Below are 20,093 nucleotides of genomic sequence, written 5' to 3' on the forward strand. Positions count from 1 at the left end.
CCTTGAGGAAAACTCCTTATTCTTTTCTTCCTGTCACATAGCCAAAAATTAACTGACGCATCACTGGTTTACATAGAGCTGCATCTCACTACAGTGACTTTGGGCAACAAAATATGTAAAATATCAACCACAAGAACAAATCAATATACAAAGCCTAAAACAGTGTCCCCCAACCTTTCTGGCTTTGGGGGGAGGGGAGGGAGAGGAAATGGCTCCGTGAAAGCGCCAGACATGTGCACTCTATTTGTGTGAGCAGTAGGCACGCATGTGCACACCAGAAGCACCATTTAGCAGTTAGCAATAGCAATAGCAGTTAGACTTATATACCGCTTCATAGGGCTTTCAGCCCTCTCTAAGCGGTTTACAGAGTCAGCATATTGCCCCCAACAATCCGGGTCATTTGTATTGTATTGTATTGTATACTTTATTTGTATGCCGCCCTTTTCCCTGAGGGGACTCAGGGCGGCTCACAGTTCAGCGGGAGGGGAAGACAAACAAGTTACAAACATGAAGACAGTACATTATTAAAAAGCACAACAGTCATACCATTCGGGTGGGGTTAAAGTCATTAGCCCCAGGCCTGCTGGGACAGCCAGATTTTGAGGGCAGCGCGGAAGGTCTGGAGGGTGGTGAGGGTCCGGATCTCCACGGGGAGTTCGTTCCAGAGGGTCGGAGCAGCCACCGAGAAGGCTCTCCTCCGGGTAGTTGCCAGTCGACATTGGCTAGCTGATGGAATTCGGAGGAGGCCTAATCTATGCGATCTTATTGGTCTAGTGGAGGTAATTGGCAGTAGGCGGTCTCTCAAGTACCCAGATCCAATACCATGAAGGGCTTTGTAGGTGACAACCAGCACCTTGAAGCGCACCCGGATATCAACAGGCAGCCAGTGCAGCTCGCGGAGGATAGGTGTTACGTGGGTGAAACGAGGTGCACCCACGATCGCTCGCGCAGCCGCATTCTGGACCAGCTGAAGTCGCCGAATGCTCTTCAAGGGCAGCCCCATGTAGAGCACGTTGCAGTACTCCAGCTTAGAGGTCACAAGGGCACGAGTGACTGTTGTGAGAGCCTCCCGGTTCAGGTAGGGGTGCAACTGGTGCACCAGGCGGACCTGGGCAAATCCCCCCTGGTCACAGCTGACAAATGGTGTTCAAAAGTCAGCTGTGGGTCCAGGAGGACTCCCAAGTTGCGGACCCTGTCTGAGGGGCGTACAATTTGATCCCCCAGCCTGAGAGATGGAACACTTGGCCAATTAGTGGGAGGGAAGCACAACAGCCACTCGGTCTTATCTGGATTGAGTACAAGCTTGTTAACCCCCATCCAGTCTCTAACAGCTTCAAGGGCCTGGCTCATCACGTCCATCGCTTCATTGAGTTGGCACGGGGCGGACAGATACAACTGAGTATCGTCCGCATATTGGTGGTATTTTATCCCGTGCCGTCGAATGATCTCGCCCAGCAGTTTCATGTAGATATTAAAAAGGGGGGACAGGACCGAACCCTGCGGCACCCCATATGCTAGGGGCCTAGGGGTCGATCTCTGCCCTCCGACTAACACCGACTGCGACCTGTCCGAGAGGTAAGAGGAGAACCACCGTAAGACAGTGCCTCCCACCCCCACCTCCCGCAGTCGTCGCAGAAGGATACCATGGTCGATGGTATCGAAAGCCGCCGAGAGGTCAAGGAGTACCAGGATGGAGGCATGGCCTCCATCCCTGGCTCTCCAGAGATCATCGGTCAATGCGACCAAAGCGGTTTCTGTGCTGTAGCCAGGCCTGAAGCCTGACTGGAATGGATCAAGATAACTGGCTTCCTCCAAGGACCGCTGGAGCTGAAAGGCCACCACCTTCTCAACAACCTTCCCCACAAAGGGGAGGTTGGAGACTGGACGATAGTTGTTTAGTACGGCTGGATCCAAGAATGGTTTCTTCAGGAGGGGTCTCACCACCGCCGCCTTTAATGCGGGGGGAAAGACCCCCTCCTGTAAGGAGGCGGCAACAACTGCCTGGATCCAATGAATTAAAAGTGCCCTGCAGGCTCCCCTCCCACCCTGGAGAGCAGAATCAGATCTTTAAAGCTTGCCCGAAGACTCAGCAGACCAAGGCTCCACTTTAAGGGGGGGCAAGATTTGGTGCCCCAGGTGGCAGCTACTATTTTCTGGTCCCTCTGGGTGTTATTTTTTAACCGGAAACTATGTCAAAGGGGACACAACAGAATGTTTTGGGTGATACCACAGCATTTACCAACACCTAGCAACTATCCATAGGAGATGGGTGATTAAGAAATATAAATAAATAAATCCATTCCCAATGTGCCAATATATGTGTGAAGGTGGTTTATATTTTTTAACTCTGCTGCCCAGGAGAGAAGCTTCATCCTGCAAAAATTCCAATTGGAATTTAGTTTACTTTTATTTATTTTATTTAATCCTCGTCTTCGGACAGCGCTGGCTCTTCGGCTTTGAAACGGAGCTGAGCACTGCCCCCTAGAGTCGGGAACAACTAGCACATATGTGCAAGGAGAACCTTTACCATAGAAGAATTTTGTGTGTATTTGGTTTCCTTTCAGAATATTTCTTCCCTGACATATGAATTCCACAAACACACTAGTGCCTTCACGGAGGGCCCGGATCAGAGTGTTGCCTGCTTTCTTTACAATCACCAACCACTAACAAACCACGATGCGCAACTCCTCTGACTCTGGTGCGAGCTCTCACTGGGTTTCTCTTCTCTCTGGTTTCTCTAGTCACTCTGGCCTTCTCTCTGGACTGGGCCCATAACCTGTCAGAGTGGCAGTTGGATTTACCTGAACTGCATGTTTAGAAGAAAGGTGTGGGAGGAGTAACCAATGGGTATTAACCCAGCCCTCTTGCCTAGGAGACTGAGGTAATCTTTTGAGGCCACACCTACGGTCCTCTTCTGACTTCCCCAGATTAACCGATGGATCGTAGCAGAACACCTGAAAGGAAGGACCAACAAGAACAGCCAACATATATCCTTCCTAACTGCTATAGCTGACCCTGGACTCACTCAGGCCCCCTAGGCGCTGGGCGCCCTGCACGGGGGGGGGGGGAGTGACTCCTCCCACACCTTTCTTCTGAACATGCAGTTCAGGTAAGTCCAACTGCCAGTTTCTGAAGAGAAGGTGTGGGAGGAGTAACCAATGGGACATACCAAAGCTAGATGTCCTGGGAGGGATTAGATGGGCCTGAGCCCCCTGGAGAGTCCTGGACTCCCTGCAATACCCTCCTGCCGAAGGCAGCCTCCGCGGAGGGGTAGGCGTCTAGCCTGTAATGCTTAATAAAGGGTGAAGGAAACAAGCTAAAAAGCAACAACATCAACAATCACCGGCCATCGATCAAGGAACTACAATAACAAGTCTGGAAGCAGGACTTCCGGGGGAGGAGCCTGTCATCGTCGGGGGCTCAACGGAGCACCCCTCAGAGTTCTGGTCTGTATATCTAAAAGATCTATAGATATCTCCCCTTTTAGGCAGAAAGGGGCAGGGAGGAGCTCAGTCGTTAGAATCTCTTTGAAATTCACAGCCTTTTGTTTTTCGCTGTGAATGGAGAAGAGGTTCAACACAAAGCTGAGCTTTTTTTTTTTTTACTCCAGCCAGATCTTCTCAGCTGTTTTTTTTTCAGCCCAAGGCAGGTCGCCCTCCCCCCCCCAGAACAAATTTAAGCTATTTAAAATCGGTCCGGGCAGTGACCATTCCTGAAAATCTTTTTTGTTTATTACTATTTAAAATACCAGCTTCAATCTTACAAAAAACTCCTTTGTTTTACTGTTTTTCAAAATGGCGATTTTATAGCCTTCGCAGTTGATATATTTCAGCCCTGTTTTTCTGAAGACTTCTCTTTACTAATTGCCAAAGTTTACTCAAAGTATTTTATTGCAAATCAAGGTGTGCAGAGACTTTGCTTGTTCGCTTTTGTTCTTTTATAATGGCTCCCAAGTCAAAAAATTCTATGCGTTTTCTTAACAATACATCCCAAGTAATCGCTATAAAGCCACAGTCTTTGCCTTCTACGCCCCCTACTGGAGATCTGTTAACGAAAGAATTTCTTTTTGAAACTCTCAGAGAATTTAGAGAGGAAATAATGCAATTTATTTCGGAACTATGTGATAAACTTGATGCTAAGATTGCCCAAACAAGGAAGGATACCATCGGAGTTATAACCGTGATGACAGATTACATTGCAGGAATGGAGGATAAATTGGAACTTTTGGAACAAGACAATTTTAATCTGACATCTAAAATTGAAAAGTTGCAACAGGAAATTGAAAAGGCAGAGAGACAACTTGTTATGACAAATTATAAAAAGACTGCGTTTGCAATAAGAGTTAGGGGATTGCGTGAAAACGAACAGGAGAATTTGAAGCAGACCTTTTTTGAGGCTTTCAGTCGTGTGGTGGGAGGTCCGGGACTCAACTTTGATTGGCAGATCCAAAAAATTTATCGCCATAATTCGTGGACAGCAAAACAGAGACAGCTTCCGAGAGATGTGGTTATATATTTTGCTACAAAAGAATCCAGAAACGCGATACTACAAGAGCTTTACAACAACAGGCTGCGAATTGATGGATAGGATTTGATTGTTTTTAAAGATGTGCCTCCCCAGATGTTAAAAGCCAGGAGAGACTATGCCTTTTTAACTAAAGAACTTAGAGATAATCAGATACAGTACAGATGGGAAGCGCCATTTGGTATTACAGTCACACTTGACGATCAGAAACATCGCCTCAACTCAGCTTGTGAAGCCCGAGATTTTTATCACAAGATTTTAAAGGCGGGACTTCCTGAATTACCCGGACTCGGACAAATACAAGGAGAAGTACAAGAGAAATAACCAATTACACAACTACAGGGCGGGAGCTGTCGTTTTTCCCCTTCGGAGGGGCAGCGGAGCGGAGAACGGGGATTTGGTTATGCTTTCAAAACATTTGCTTAATCTTAACTTGAATAACACTCTGTGACTATGTCTTGTAGAAAATGGCATAGCGCTATACCGATCAAGAGACATTGGGGCTGTAAGAAATGATGCTGATCACCTTGGAAATTATATTGTATGGGACTTTAAAAAAAAGGACTTGATGGACAACTTGGAACTTTTACATAAACTGCTTATGTTTTGTTCTCTGGGGTGAGGAAGGCGGAGATTGTGACGCTTTCGGATTGGGGTTTAGGTTGAATCGAGTTGGGAAGGGTGGCGCAGATGGGAGGGTAGTGAAGATTTAATTAGAGATTATTTTGAGCCAGAAAGTAAGCTGACTTTTATAGTAATTTTTATTTGAACATAAGTTTGGAAGAATATATTCAGGGAGCTTGAAGGAAGGCGGAATAAATAGGGGAGGTGTACGGATGATAATAAAATATATATATGGACACGGGTAGAGGCAGGATGAGTGGAGTTGGAACAGAAACCGAGAGAAATATTTGAGGTGTTTAAGTTGCTTTATAGAGAAAGAGGTAAAAGGGATATATTAAAGGTTTGGAAATGGATACATATTTAGATAAAGAGATAAGGTCCCTAGCTAGAGTAGAATTTTATTTGATTAACTCACTTGGTTTCAACATAGTTTGAAATCCTGCAAGTAATAAATTGATTGAGACTAGGAATGATGTATATTGTTTAAGTGTTAATATTGATGGGAAGCTGAGTTTAAGGTAGAGAGTTTATTGATTTTTCTTTTTTTGGGGGGGGGGTTCCCCCTTTTATTTTTTAATTATTCTTTTCTTTTTTTTCCTTTATTTTTTACTTTTTATTTTTTATTATTTTTTAACTTTTAATCTATCTGGTTTCAATATACTCCAGACTTTGCTTGATAAGGAACGATGTCGGGAATGGGATCTGGGAAGTCGGAACGGGGTCTGGGAGGGGGGTTCAAGGGGGGGAGGGGGGGAGGGTGGAAATATAGATTCAATTTTTAAAACAATGAATGCACCTGGATACTGTTGCTTTTTTTTTTCTTTCCTTTTTTTTTCTTTCCCAAAAATTTTTTTTTCTTATAATTTTAGTGTAAATTACAAAACGAATAGACCAATGAATAGTAAAAATACACCGAAGTGAGGAGTAGAGGGAAAGAAGAGGGAGGAATTAAGAGGGAGTGAGAAGGGAATGTAAGGAGGGTGAGATGGTGGGAAGGGGAGAAAGGAATGGTTGAGAGGGAGGGGAAGTAGAAGAGGGGATTGTCGGAGGGGAGAAATGAAAGTTGGAGGGGTAGAAGAAAGGGTGTATGAAGGATAGAAGTGTTATGAGTTGTGTTTATTGTTTTTTTTTTAAGTGCACAGTATTTAAGTGATTGTATAAAGGAAAATGAAAATGAAATAAAATGTTTGAACATGAACAAGTCTGGAAGCAGTGGGAGGAGCTAGGCCTAAGGTTAAACAGGCCATGCAGGAAGCTCTAAAAATGCTTCAGCCAACCAAAGATGACAACTAAGATTTTAACATGGAATGTCAATGGACTGAATTCTCCACAGAAGAGAAAGAAAATATTTCACTATCTCAAACAGTTTAAGAATGACGTAATTTGTTTGCAAGAAACTCATATCAAATCAACTGATCAAAAATATTTGATTAACTCAAAACTTGGTCAACATTTTGTAGCTTCCGCTATGGAAAAGAAGAATGGTATAGTTGTATACTTAAGAAAAGATATGAAAGCTGAATTAATTGAAGCAGATCCCTTCGGAAGATATATTGCTTTACCTAATCCTAGAAGGGAAAAAGACATTACTTTTGGGAATTTATGCCCCCAATCAACAGCAAGATAGATTCTATAGAAATCTTCATGCTAAATTAGTACAGTGGGATTATAGTTCCTGCATACTATTGGGTGATTGGAATGGAGTGATAGACACTAAGAGAGATAAGAAGACTTCTCGCCCAAATACTAAGATGCGAGCAAAGTTACCCAAACCTTTCTTTGACATCATGGATGACTTTGAATTGAGAGATATTTGGCGAGAAAGAAATGCAGAGGAATATGACTTCACTTTCTTCTCTGACAGGCATCAATCCCTTTCAAGGATTGATTTTATACTAACCACTAATGATTTGCTTTCTAGGGTCAAGAAGACAAAGATTGCGGCTAGGGTCCTTTCGGACCATAACCCAGTTTGGATGGAGTTGGGAAGGGTAGTACAGGCAAGAAGGTCTTGGAGATTGAATGAAAACTTATTTAGATATGAAAAGTATATTAATGATTGTAAAAAATTGCTATCTGAATATTTTGTTTTGAATATGAATAAGGGTACATCTATGGAATTCGTATGGGATGCAAGCAAAGCGTATATGAGAGGAGTGCTGATGAATATAAATAAAACACATAGAAATAAACAAGGGTTAAAATGAACAGAACTGAAAGAGGAAATTAAGAGAAAAGAGTTGGAGTTAACAATGAACCCAGGCGATACAAAGGTTAAGGAAGCTATTAACATATTAAAATCTCAATTTGACATGTTGATCTCTGACCAGGTAGCCACTAATTTATTATATGCAAAACACAATACTTTTAGTAATGCAAACAAACCTGGCAGATGGTTAGCTTATCAGATTAGGAAAAAAAGGAAAATTCAAAATATATCTAAACTGATTTACAGAGGGAAGGAGGCGTTTCAACAGGAAGAGATTCAAAAGGCATTTCGGGAATTTTTTACAGAACTGTATAAAGGGGATAAAATTAATGGTTTAGATATAGACAAATATTTAGATAAAGAGAAAATACCTTCAGTTAGAGAAGAGCACAGGCAAAAATTGAATCAACCAATAACCTCGGGGGAAATCTTGCAGGTAATTAAGCAATTAAAGTTAGGGAAAGCACCAGGTACAGATGGTTTGACAGCGGTTTACTATAAAAATTTACAGTTAGAAATGGTAGAACCTCTTAGAGAATTATTTAATATGATTCAAATGGAAGGTAAAGTGCCTCCATCTTGGAAGACAGCGTTTATATCTTTGATACCCAAAGAAGATCAAGATACTACCCAACCCAAAAATTATAGACCTATTTCATTACTGAATGTAGATTATAAAATTTTTACTAAAATATTAGCAAATAGGTTAATGTTGGTTATTCAACAATTGATACACACTGACCAAACAGGTTTTATACAGGGGAGACAGGTGAAAAGTAATGTCAGATTAATTATTAATGCATTAGAATATTTGGGAAAGAACAACCAGATCCCTGCTGCGTTTATATTCTTGGATGCTGAGAAGGCCTTTGATCGAGTTAACTGGCAATTTCTGTTGAAGATATTGCAAAAAATGCAGATAGGAGATAATTTTTTACAGTCAATTAAAGCAATATATCAACAGCAAACAGCACAAATCATAGTCAATAGAAGTTTAACAGACTCTTTTCAAATTGGAAAAGGTACAAGACAGGGCTGTCCTTTGTCCCCATTATTGTTTATTATAACTTTGGAAGTATTGTTGAATAAAATACGGGGCTTGGATGGTTTAAAAGGGATCAAGATTAGGCAGCAAGAATACAGAGTGTGCGCTTTTGCGGATGATTTGGTCATAATATTGGAACAACCGCAGGAATCCAGTATGGTCTTAATGAATACGATTAATCAATATGGTCAAGTGTCTGGTTTTAAAATAAATTTAGGAAAAACAAAAATATTAGCTATAAATATGAATACTAAACAAAAGGAAGAATTAGGAGTGATGCTAGGATGTGAGGTAGTTAAAAAAGGCAAATATCTTGGAGTTAACATCTTAACTTCAAATGGGAAATTATATAAGCATAATTATGAACCACTTTGGCATAGTATACAGACAGAGATGAAAAAATGGGAGAAATTGCACTTATCTTTGTTGGGTAGGATAGCGGCAGTGAAAATGAACATCTTACCAAAAATTTTATTTCTTTTCCAAATGTTACCTATACTTAAAAAAGATGCGAATCTTTTAGAATGGCAGAAGGGTATCAACAAATTTGTATGGGCAGGAAAGAAGCCGAGGGTAAAGATGAAAATAATGCAAGATGTACGTGAGAGAGGAGGCTTGAAACTACCTAATTTAAAACTATATTATGATGCAGTGGCATTATCTGTAATTAGTGATTGGACTCATTTAACTAATGATAGAATATTGAATATTGAGGGACACGATCTGGTATATGGTTGGCATGCTTACCTGTTATTCAACAAAAAATTGGATAAGAATTTTAAAAGTCATATTTTAAGAAATACTTTACTGCGGGTCTGGAAAAAATACCAATATAAATTAAATGACAAGATACCCATGTGGGCAATTCCTAGACACGCAATTGAAAATATGAATATAGCACAAAAACAGGACAGAATTACTTACAGACAGCTTCTTACCTCGGAAAGGGGGGTACTACAATTAAAATCTTTAGAGGTATTAAAAGAGGAGAAGGTAGTTCAAACATGGTTCCAGTATGGGCAATTACAGGCTAGGTGGAAAATAGATCAAAAAATTGGTTTTATCCAAGTTGAGGATAATTTGTTTAAACAAATAAGAGATCAAAGCTTAATGCATATAAAGAGGATATATAATGTATTAATACAGATGGATTCGGAAACAGAATTAGTTAAAGATTGTATGATAAAGTGGGCTCAAAACATTGAAGAACCAATAATGTTGGATACATGGGAAAGAATCTGGGTAAGAAATGTGAAATTTACACAAGCTCAAAATCTGAGAGAAAATTTTTATAAGATGTTCTATAGATGGCACTTAGATTCTAAAAAGCTGGCTTCTATGTATCCGAACTTACAGCCTAAATGTTGGAGATGTGGTTCTCTCGATGCTACATATTTTCATATATGGTGGACCTGTCAAAAGGTTAAGGCATTTTGGATAAAAATATGGTGGATTATGCAAAATATTTTTAAAAGAAGGATAAAGTTTACTCCTCAGCTATTCTTACGAGGTATATGTACTGACTTTACAATGGTAGAGACTAACTTGATTTTGCATCTAATAACGGCAGCAAGATTGTTGGTGGCGCAATACTGGAAGAAGGAAGATTTGCCTACAACTCAAGAATGGACAATGAAAGTTACAAACTTAGCGGAGATGGCTAAAATATCGGCATATCTTAAAGATCACTCAAATGAGAGATATAAATGAGACTGGAAAAAATGGATTGACTATATACAAAATAAATACGGGACCAAGAAATTCCAGTTAGTCTATGCTTAAGATCAGAAATGATTTAAATTGTGTAAAGTTGGTTCAGCAAGAAGCAGCTAAGGTCAATGTAGAATGTTATTAATATTTTTTATTTCTTTTTTTTTCTCAATAGATTTTAGACTGTGTTTGTTAGAAATCCATATCGTGTACGGGTTCTTGGAAGTCGGGGGGGGGAAGGTGGAGGGGGGTTGGGGGAGAGGGGGGAGGGGGGGAGGGGTATATATTAGGCTAGACAAGAATTTGGTGGTAAACTAGAATTATTTTTATATACAAGAAATTGTACTTTGATGTCTTACTGATTGAGGAATGATGAAATGTTTGCCTTGAAAGAAATAAAACTTTTGAAAAGTTAAAGTTAATAAAGGGTGAAGGAGAGGCCCAGGCGGCAGCTCGGCAGATCTCCTCTATGGGTGCCTGGGTGGACCAGGCTGCTGAGGTGGCCGCACTTCCGGTGGAGTGCGCTGTGATGCCCTCTGGGACTTGGAGTCCCCGTGCCCCGTAGGCCTGAGAGATGGCCACTCTAATCCATCTGCTGATGGTGGCCGGAGAGACCTTAGCTCCCCGGGAGGAAGGCTGGTAGGACACGAAGAGGGCCTCTGAACGCCTAAAGGGGGCCGTGCGCTTCAGGTATATGTGCAAGGGTCTTCTGACGTCCAGCTTGTGCCAGGATCTCTCCCTCTCCCCGGAGGGATGGGGACAGAAATCCGGTAGAACTATCTCTAGAGCCCTGTGAAATGGGGAGTTGACCTTGGGCATGAACGCGGGATCCAGCCTAAGGATAACCCGGTTGTCTAAAAAGGTGCAGAGATCCGCCCTGCTGGAAAGAGCATTGATCTCAGACACTCTCCTGGCTGAGGTGATGGCGACCAGGAAAACAACCTTAAGGGTCAGAAGCTGAAGGGAAACCTCCCTCAAAGGTTCAAACAGTGCTTCCGTAAGGGCTTGGAGGACCGTGGGAAGGTCCCAGGTGGGGAATTGATGGACCACTGAGGGTTTCAGATTCGCCGCCACTTTGAGGAAGCGCTTTAGTATTGGATGTTGGGACAAGAGGGGAGCGTTCACTCCCTGCTGAGCCAGTCTGCCTGTTGGTTTTCTGTTCCGGAGATGTGTTCCGCTCTGATGGATTGTAGGTGTCTCTCTGCCCAGTTCCCCAGCCGCAGGGCCTCGTCGCGAAGGGCCTTGGAGTGGGTGCTGCTCTGTCTGTTCACATGAGCCTTGGCCGCCACGTTGTCCATCAGGACTAGGATGTGATGTCCGGTCATCGTGTTCCTGAAGTGGCGGAGGGCCAGATGGATGGCCCTGAGCTCCAACCAGTTGATGCTGTTGCGCAGGTCTGTTGGAGTCCAGCGGCCCTGGGCGATCTGGTTCTCCAGGTGGGCCCCCCAGCCGAAGAGACTTGCGTCTGTGGTGAGGATCCTTCTCCAGGTGGGCCCCCCAGCCGAAGAGACTTGCGTCTGTGGTGAGGATCCTTCTTGCCAGTTCTCTGAAGAGGCATCCCCTGTTCAAGGCTGGGGACAGCCACCAACAAAAGGATAGCAGCACCTGGGGTGACACCCGGATCCTGAAGCTGGCGTCGCTCGTCCCGGCTCTCTGGTAAGGGAGTAGGAACTACTGGAGCTCCCTGGCGTGTAGTCGAGCCCACGGCACAATCCCTATGCACGAGATGAATTTCCCCAGGAGCCTGGAAAGAAGAACTACAGGGACAGAGCGTAACTTGCAAACCTCATGGATCATTTTAACAATGCTGTCCTTGCGATCTTGGGACAGGAAGACCTCCCCAGCCACTGAATCTATGATGGACCCTAGGTGCAGGAGCCTGGTGGATGGCACCAGGTGGCTCTTCTCCAGGTTGATGGAGAAACCCAGGGCCCTGAGTGTGTTGATGCTGGTCCCCAAGTCCTGTTTAGCCGAGTCTGGAGACCTAGCTAGTACTCTTTTGAGCGTAGGTGGCCTGCGGCTGCCGCTAGCACCTTGGTGAATGTCCTGGGGGCTGAGGCCAGCCCAAAGGGGAGAGCCCTGTATTGGAAGTGGTTGCCCTCGTGGGAAAACCTAAGGAATTTGCGGTGTTCCGGGGCGATTCTGATGTGCAGGTATGCCTCTGTGAGATCAATAGAGGCTAGGAAATCGCCCGGACGGATACCCTCCAAGATGGATTTTAGGGAGGCCATTTTAAACTTGCGGTATACCACCCTGGAATTAAGAAGTTTAATATCCAGGATGGCTCTCCATCCCCCTGAACTCTTGGGGACTAGGAAGAGGTTCGAGTAGAAGCCGGAGCCCTTCTCCTCCTCTGGGACTCTTTCAATGGCCCTGATGTCTAGTAGATGCTTGATGGCCTTGGTCTTAAGGGCCCGTTTGGTTGGGTCTGTGGAGGAGGCGAAGGTGTGGAACCTACTGGGGGGGAGAGAGCGAAACTCCAGGTGCAGCCCGAGCCTTACAGTCTGGAGTACCCACTCATCCGAGGTGACACGTTCCCAAGCATCCGCGAACAGGGAGAGGCGACTGCCAATGGGGTAATCCGGGGCCGGATCACTTGAACCTGCGGAAGGGGCGACCGCCTCCTCCTCAAAAGGGCCGCTTGCCCTGCTGCTGGCCTCTGAACCTGTCTCTATGGAATTGCCTATCCCCCTGCCTGTGGAACCTGGGGTTCTGGTACCTCTGGTTCTGGTTCTCCACGTCAGGCGGCCTGTACGAGGTTCTCCTGGGATATGGCGCATGATGGAAGTCTGAGCGTCTGGTCGTCGTTGGAAAGACCTTCCACTTGTTCTTATCCTCCACCAGGATAGGATCCAGCGCCATTCCAAACAGCTTCTCACCGGTGTAGTCTGCCCCTGTTAGGTGCCACTTCATCCAGGACTCTGCCTGCCAGTGGCGTAACCACAGCAGGCGCCTAGATGCCACTGAGGAAGACATTGCCCAGGACGCATACTTAACTGCGTCCAGAGTGGCGTTCACTGAGAACTGTGTGGCTGCTAGAATTTTGGAGATGTCCTGCAACAGGTGAACCTCTGAGGCCGGAGTCCTGTCCCTCAGCTGCTCCAACCACAGAACCGTGGACCTGTTGAAGAAAGAAGCCAAGGCGGCCGCCCTGATGGCCCAGGTGATTGCCTGGAACGTCTTGCAGAGAACGATGTCTGCCTTCTTGTCCTCTGCCTTGAGGCAGCTGGCGGTGTCTCCTGCGATAACCGCTGAAGCTGAGGCTAGGGTGGCCACCGGATTGTCCACCTCAGGTACCTGGAGAGCTTGGGCAAAGGTCTGATTAAGATTATAAAATTTTCTCTCATTTCCCCCTGGAGTGGGGAACGACCCTGGCTTTACCCACTGGGACTTGAGTACCTCCATGAACATTTCTGGCGTGGGGATCTCCTCCTTAGCCACGGGGGGGGGGGGGTGTCTATGGAAAGGCCCCTTCTTCTTCTTACTCTTACCAGTGCCAGACACCTCGGCCACAGGCTTAGGATCTGGTAAGGGGCCCAGATCTGTTATGGCGGATGCCTTGCGAAGCAAGGAACTGAATAACGAAGGGGAAAAGAGGCCTGCGACGGTGGAATCCTCCTCTGCTCATCATCTTCAGAGAACCCCACCTCCTTCAATTCTCCCTCTTCCAGGTCGGAAGCCTCGCTAGCCATGGAGGGGGAGGGAGAACTGGCTTCACTGGCAGCCGAGGTGCTGGGGCGTTCCTGGTGGGCCCCTGCTCCTGGAGATCTGAGGCTGCTGGTTTAAACTAGAAGTCATTACCTGGGCCAAAACCCTAGCTAACAAGTCCTGAAACCTGTTGGTAAGGTCAGGCAGGGCAGGCTGGAGTTCAGGGGATAGAGGAGCCAAGCAAGGCCTGGCAGGACTGGTGGCCCTGCGTCCAAAGGGATCCGCTCTCGACTCCGCTGGGGGAGCAGGCGAAAGGGGGGGGCGATAGGGAGCTGTGCCCTCTATGGGAGCCCCTTGGTGAGGCTGGGGATGCTGCCCGGGCCTCAACCCGGGCTGGAGGCCTGTGGGGGGATCGGGACCTGCAGGGGGAAGGGCTGATGGTCGCCCTGAAATCTCTGGCCGAGGCCGTCGTCATCCTGGCCTCCCTCCTGGGGGCTACCTTCTTGGGGGCCCTGGTCTTGTCCCTTCTCACTGGGGATCTCCCCCTGGGAACCGGGGAACCGCCCCTGGAGGTCCCTTCCTCCGGGTCCACACCCCCTGGGGCTCTGGGCCTGGCATCCCTGCTCCTGGTCGCCTCCGCCATTACTTACTGTTATGGTGGTCACCAACCTCCTCATCTCTGCAGCCGGCAGTAGACTCGGATTCGAACTCCTGGGGCTTGAATCTGCCTCTTTGTTCTTTTGCTGCTGTTCTGTGGCCTGAGCTGCCAGCAGGCACTGCCTTGGAATACCCCCCGGTTCACCGACGGGGTAGATCTTAAGGAAGCCTCTTCCGGCTTCACTGGTGCCTTGTGAACGCTTTTGGCGTCCGTAGGAGAACGCTGATCACGCGCTCACCCATGTGCTCCAAAATGGTGACGGCAAGATGGCGACCGCCGATCTGCGGCCCGAGCTTCCTCTTGCAGCTGGGGAGCGTCGGTACGATCTACGATGGATCCTCGAGCCTCGCAGGTCCTCTTCTGCTCTTCCAGAGGCCGCACGGACGCTCCTATCGCCCCTGCGGGTCGGAGGCTTCCACCCCTCTTACGCGACCGGCCGGTTGCTCGGGGGGCGCGCACACACGCTGGCAAGCGCGGGGCTTGAATCAGCGGCGCAAAGCACAGCAGAGGAGTGGTGAGATGAATAGAAGATCTCCAAAGATAAATCCTTTGTTGCTGAAAGAATTCTGCTGGAAAAAAACTTCTGAGTCTACGAAGAGAAGGGAGAGTCAGAGTAATGCTCCTTTCAGGCCGGAGACTAAGGTTAATCTGGGGAAGTCAGAGGAGGACCGTAGGTGTGGCCTCAAAAGATCCTCCCACACCTTCTCTTTAGAAACTGCACACAGTCTGACTATTTTGAGACAACCCAGGAGCAAAATGCAGTAAACAGAGGTTTGTCTTTTAAATCATGGTTTATATACAAGGAATATATACATATATGTACTAGGCAAAGTCAGGCAATCAATCATCAACTACAGTATGGAAGCACACAGAGAGAGATACACCCTTACAGGGCCTCTCTTATATTACAGCTTCTTAAAATAGTAGCAGCCAAATAACTCTGCTGACTCATTGTATCAATCATTAACAGCATTACATTATTACATTAGAGCAACTGGTCAGCTATTAAATCATCATTACTCTGACAGCCCAACCTTCGGCCGAGCATCCCGCTACAATGATCCCTCAACAAAGCACCTGTGATGGAGGGACGAAGGACATGGAGGCCCAGGGTCCATCAACATCAGAGAAACACCAGCAAGGGATTGAATTAAGTCTGAATGCTCTCTGTGAATTGGCTGTGCCTAGAGGGCAGGAGTGAATGGGGCGCAAGCATGTGGTGGAGGCAAAAAGTCATATGTGGATTTCCTTCTGCTCCCTTCCTTTGGTGTATGAACAGTGTCGGTTTGCTTGCATAACAAACCCTTTCCCACTCTAAGATTTACAATTTGTTAGCACCTTCTTTACCTGATGCCATATTGGTAGCTGTTTTAAACTTGGAACAGCTGTCAGCCCTTGGTCACCATGCCTCCCCGACCCTACCCCCACCCCCACCGGCCCCTTACTGAAATCTTGTCTCAGATAAGCATTTCAAATCAGAGAGACAGAGCTGCAGTTTCTACATTTATTGTAAGAACAAATTCCGTAGACAAAAATTGCACAAAACTACCACACATTTAGTTAAAGACATTCCCTCTGGCAAACCTTGCTGGGCCTGTTTCATTAGTGACTTCTTTGATCCAGGAGAGCTTCCCATCAGTGGCTGCAAACGAAGCTTCTATCTCACTTACAAGGGCTACAAAGAAGAGAAAGTCTTGTCATTGTAAAAGGAATGAAAAAGTCAGAACGTCTGTTGACTTCAAAGGTAGATGAATATGTATATTTAGAGGACTCTGGGAAGAAGGTCCCGGATGGGAGGAGGCTGTTGCTCAATCTCAGAGAAGACCTTGTGCTGGCATGTGCACCATATCTGGTTTGTTTTCTCCTGAATATATTGCACTTCAGTAGCTCAGAGATAAAATCCTTAGACTGGGTTAAATTGCACATAACCAAGAAACAAACCTGCTCCCTTCTATACTGTATATCAGGCCTGCAGTTTTCTTTTGGATCTTTGTCCTGCCACACTTTCTATTATTCTACTATACCTTTTTCTATTGTGGGGAAATGGGAGGGGGGATTGTACGGAATTACTTACTGTGTAGCCATAACAAAATTCTTTCTAGAAAACCAAGGTCATCCTTTGTCTCTGCACCTGACCGCAACTGGAAGGGTGGAACTGCCAGCATGGCAGTGGGAGATTGGACCATGTGATGGATTTGTGGGTGTGGGATCAAGAGCTCAAACTTTCAACCGGGTGGGGAAAACCTGGAAGCCTTTAGATTCAGGTTTTCCCAGATGTGCCAACATGGCTCTCTTAATAAATTGAAACTTTGAGCAATGCATTGCCTTGGACACTGATTTACTTTTGGATGCTATTTGGAACCCTGACATTGTGAAGACATTACCTTGCCAGGCACTGAAATATCTGCAAGAAATAACCGAGCTCAGAGAGTACCAAAGACTCCAGAGACTGCCATTGTTGGCTTGTTTTACATAAAAGCAGATTCGTTCCCTGCAATAAACTAAAATGAATCTGTTGTTGTGTAAATCCCATTTTTCTTTGTCCTCTCCAGTGCTTTGATTAAAGTATTTATTAGTACAAGTTAATTACCTTCTTGGATGGCCTTCTTTTGGTCTTTGATATATAACTTCCTCTTCAACAATCTCTGCAGCTTTCTAGGGAAAAGGGGGGAAAGGTACAAGCACTCAGGCCATGTCCATTCAAGGCAATGAGAGAAGGCTGCCCCTGTGGTCAGCCAGCAGAACAAAAGAAGGTGTAGAGGGGAATCCTCCACTCTTGCAGGGCTGGAAGTCAAGAAACTAGTGTGTCTTCTGAGTAGAGGAAGGGAGCATCTGACCTACAGCTACAAAGGTGACAAAGGTCTGGGGAAAACAGTTTCACAGGGAGAAAAGCCCTCTTTGATGAAAGCAAAGAGTTTTTTTCCAAAGTTACTAAGCTCTCCTATCCCATTAATACTTGATCCCCAGACCATGTTCTGGGTGCTGCATTTGTATACCGAAGCAGGTCAGTTCAAGTGCCTTTGATAAAGTTAATCTTAAATTTGTAGTTGTAGTTTAAACTATGACAATCCAGATCGTATGGTTAGTCTGTGATTGTATTCTACAGTGGACATAAAAATTCTATTCACACCCATTAAAATTTTTGAGATGTAAAAAAATCAGACCACAGTAACTCACTTCAGAATTTTTCCCCACCTTTAATATAACTTATACGCTGTACAATTCAATTGGAAAACTGAAATCTTTTAGAAGGGAAAAATAAGCTTTTAATGTGTCCCAAAAGTGCTTTTGTTTTTCCTTGAAGATGTTTTGATTGATCTCAAACTAGGGAGATAGGGACAATTGGGACCAGAATTTCTGTCGCTAGGCAAGATGGTCGTTGAGTCACATCCAATTTTATAGCCTTTTTGCCATAGTTGTTAAGCAAATCACTTCATTTGTTAAATGAATCACATGGTCACTAAGTGAATCTGGCTTCCCCCATTGACTTTGCTTGTGAGAAGCCAGCTGGGAAGGTCCCAAAGGTCAATCACATGAGCCGAGGATCCTGCAACCATCCTAAGTGCCTGATTACGTGACTGTGGGGATGCTGACATGGTCGTAAGTGCAGGGACTGGTCATAAGTCACTTTTTTCATTTGGGCTTACCCCTTCGCTTATCCGCTTGTAGTTTGTGAGCCTGGTGCGCCGTATCTAACGCTTTGCGGGTCATAGGCCAAAACTGCCGAAGTTTATCACTTCCAAAAGAGGGAGGTGAATTGGAACACCCCCCCCCCCCGTCCAAAATAATGCGTTCAGGCACTCCATGCAATCTATATACATGTGAAATAAACAGTTTAGCTAATGGGATCTTGGAAAACGGCACAAAATGAACCTGTTTGGAAAACAGATCGGTGATAACCCAAATAACGGTATTCCCCAGACTTTCTGGTAACTCAACAATAAAGTCCATCGATATCTCTTTCCATGGGGCCACAGGGGCAACACTTTGGAGGAGACCCTGGGGCTTCCCCAGTGGTCTTTTTGCAGCCGCACAGATGGGACAACTGGCTATGTAGGACTCAATGTCTTTTTTCAATGAAGGCCACCAAAATTGCCTCTTAATCAGATGCAAATTCTTTACAAATCCAAAATGGCCCGCCATTCTCGAATCGTGGGCCCATTGAAGTACGACAGGTTTCAGGTTAGCTGGAACATACAGTTTAGCTCCTACCCACGCCAGTCCATCTTTCAGGGTGCATTCATCAGAATGTTCCTTGAACCAGTCATCCGATTCAAGGCCGTCTTTGAGTTTGTTCATTAGGTCCGTAGTTACATCGAAGTCTACTGGGCCTTGGCTCCTAGTAATCATTGGGACAGCAATATTTCAACTGGGATGACCGGATGAACCCCAGCTCCCCTGTTTTACTGGGGAAGCCTGGACAAGGCATCAGCCATAAAGTTCTTCCCCCCGGGATGTATTTCAGGGTAAAATTGAACCGGTTGAAGTGTTGTGCCCAACACACTTGTTAGTTTTTGCAGGGTCTTTAATGCTTCTAAATTTTTATGATCAGTCCATACTTCAAAAGGGTGTTTCGCCCCCTCCAGGAAATGTCGCCATGTCATCAAAGCCCATCTAACAGCAAAAGCTTCCTTCTCCCATATGGCCCATCTTCTTTCTGTCTCTGTAAGCTTAAGTGAGGTGTAAGCCCATGGTTGCAATTTACTGTCAGGGTTTGTTTGAAGTAATACCGCCCCCACCGCCACGTCACTGGCATCAGCCTGTACCACGAATGGCACATTCATATCAGGGTGTTTCAAAACTGGCTGTGCTGCAAAGAGTCACTGTAATTTCTCGAAAGCGGCTTGACACTCCATAGTCCAGTTCAAAGGCTTCCCCAGCCTAGGTTTTGCTTCTCCTTTATATTTTAGAAGATTTGTAATGGGCAGAGCGATGTTAGTGAACAAGGGAATAAATTGACAATAAAAATTTGCAAATCCCAGAAAACTTTGCAATTGCTTGTGGGTGCGAGGAGGCGCTCAATCAGTAACAGCCTGGACTTTTGCTGGGTCCATCTCGATGCCTTTGTGGGAGATACAGTATCCCAGGTAATCAATCTTCTCCTGATGAAATTTACATTTAGACAATTTCGCATAAAGTTCAGTAGCTTGGAGTTTCTTGAGGATTGAGCGGACCAAAGTCACGTGTTCCGCATGTGTTTCCGTGTAGATAAGGATGTTGTCAAGATAGACTAACATACCCTTGTACAGGTGCTCATGCAAAATTTCATTTATTAATTGCATGAAAACTGCTGGTGTCCCCTGCAGACCAAATGGGAGTACCCTGAACTGGAAGATCCCAAAGTGCAGTTGAAAGCAGTTTTCCACTCATCCCCTTCTTTGATTCTGACTCTGTAGTAGGCCTCCCTTAGGTCCAACTTGGTAAAAATCTTCCCCTTCTCCAAGTGGGCTAACATATCCTTCATGAGTGGCAGGGGGTATACATTTTCCACACAAATTCTATTCAGGTTTTTGTAATTCACACATAAACGAAAGGAGCCATCTTTCTTTTCTCTGAACAATACAGGTGTGGCCACTCGTGGCCTAGTTGGTTGTATGAAACCCCTTTTTAAGTTTTTGTCAATGAAATTTCATAATTCCTCCATTTCATGTGGAGTCATTGAGTATATCTGGGGC

At 45.3% G+C, this 20,093-nt stretch overlaps 1 protein-coding gene across 1 annotated transcript in view; it reads right to left on the reverse strand.

The window, feature by feature from the left end:
* Positions 1 to 15,908: 15,908 nt before the first annotated feature.
* DCDC2B (doublecortin domain containing 2B) overlaps positions 15,909 to 20,093 on the reverse strand; it is a 37,322-nt gene continuing 33,137 nt past the window's right edge. The window contains exons 10-11 of the mRNA XM_014057662.2: positions 17,009 to 17,073; positions 15,909 to 16,093 (exon numbers count right to left, since the gene is read on the reverse strand). Of these exons, the coding sequence (XP_013913137.2) occupies positions 16,081 to 16,093; positions 17,009 to 17,073 (78 nt within the window). The 3' untranslated portion in view covers positions 15,909 to 16,080. The remainder of the gene's footprint in view (positions 16,094 to 17,008; positions 17,074 to 20,093) is intronic.

The sequence above is a fragment of the Thamnophis sirtalis genome, unplaced genomic scaffold (genome assembly GCF_051295495.1).
Source record: "Thamnophis sirtalis isolate CommonGarterSnake01/CBP01778 unplaced genomic scaffold, rThaSir2_p1.2 scaffold_13, whole genome shotgun sequence".
NCBI lineage: Eukaryota > Metazoa > Chordata > Lepidosauria > Squamata > Natricidae > Thamnophis > Thamnophis sirtalis.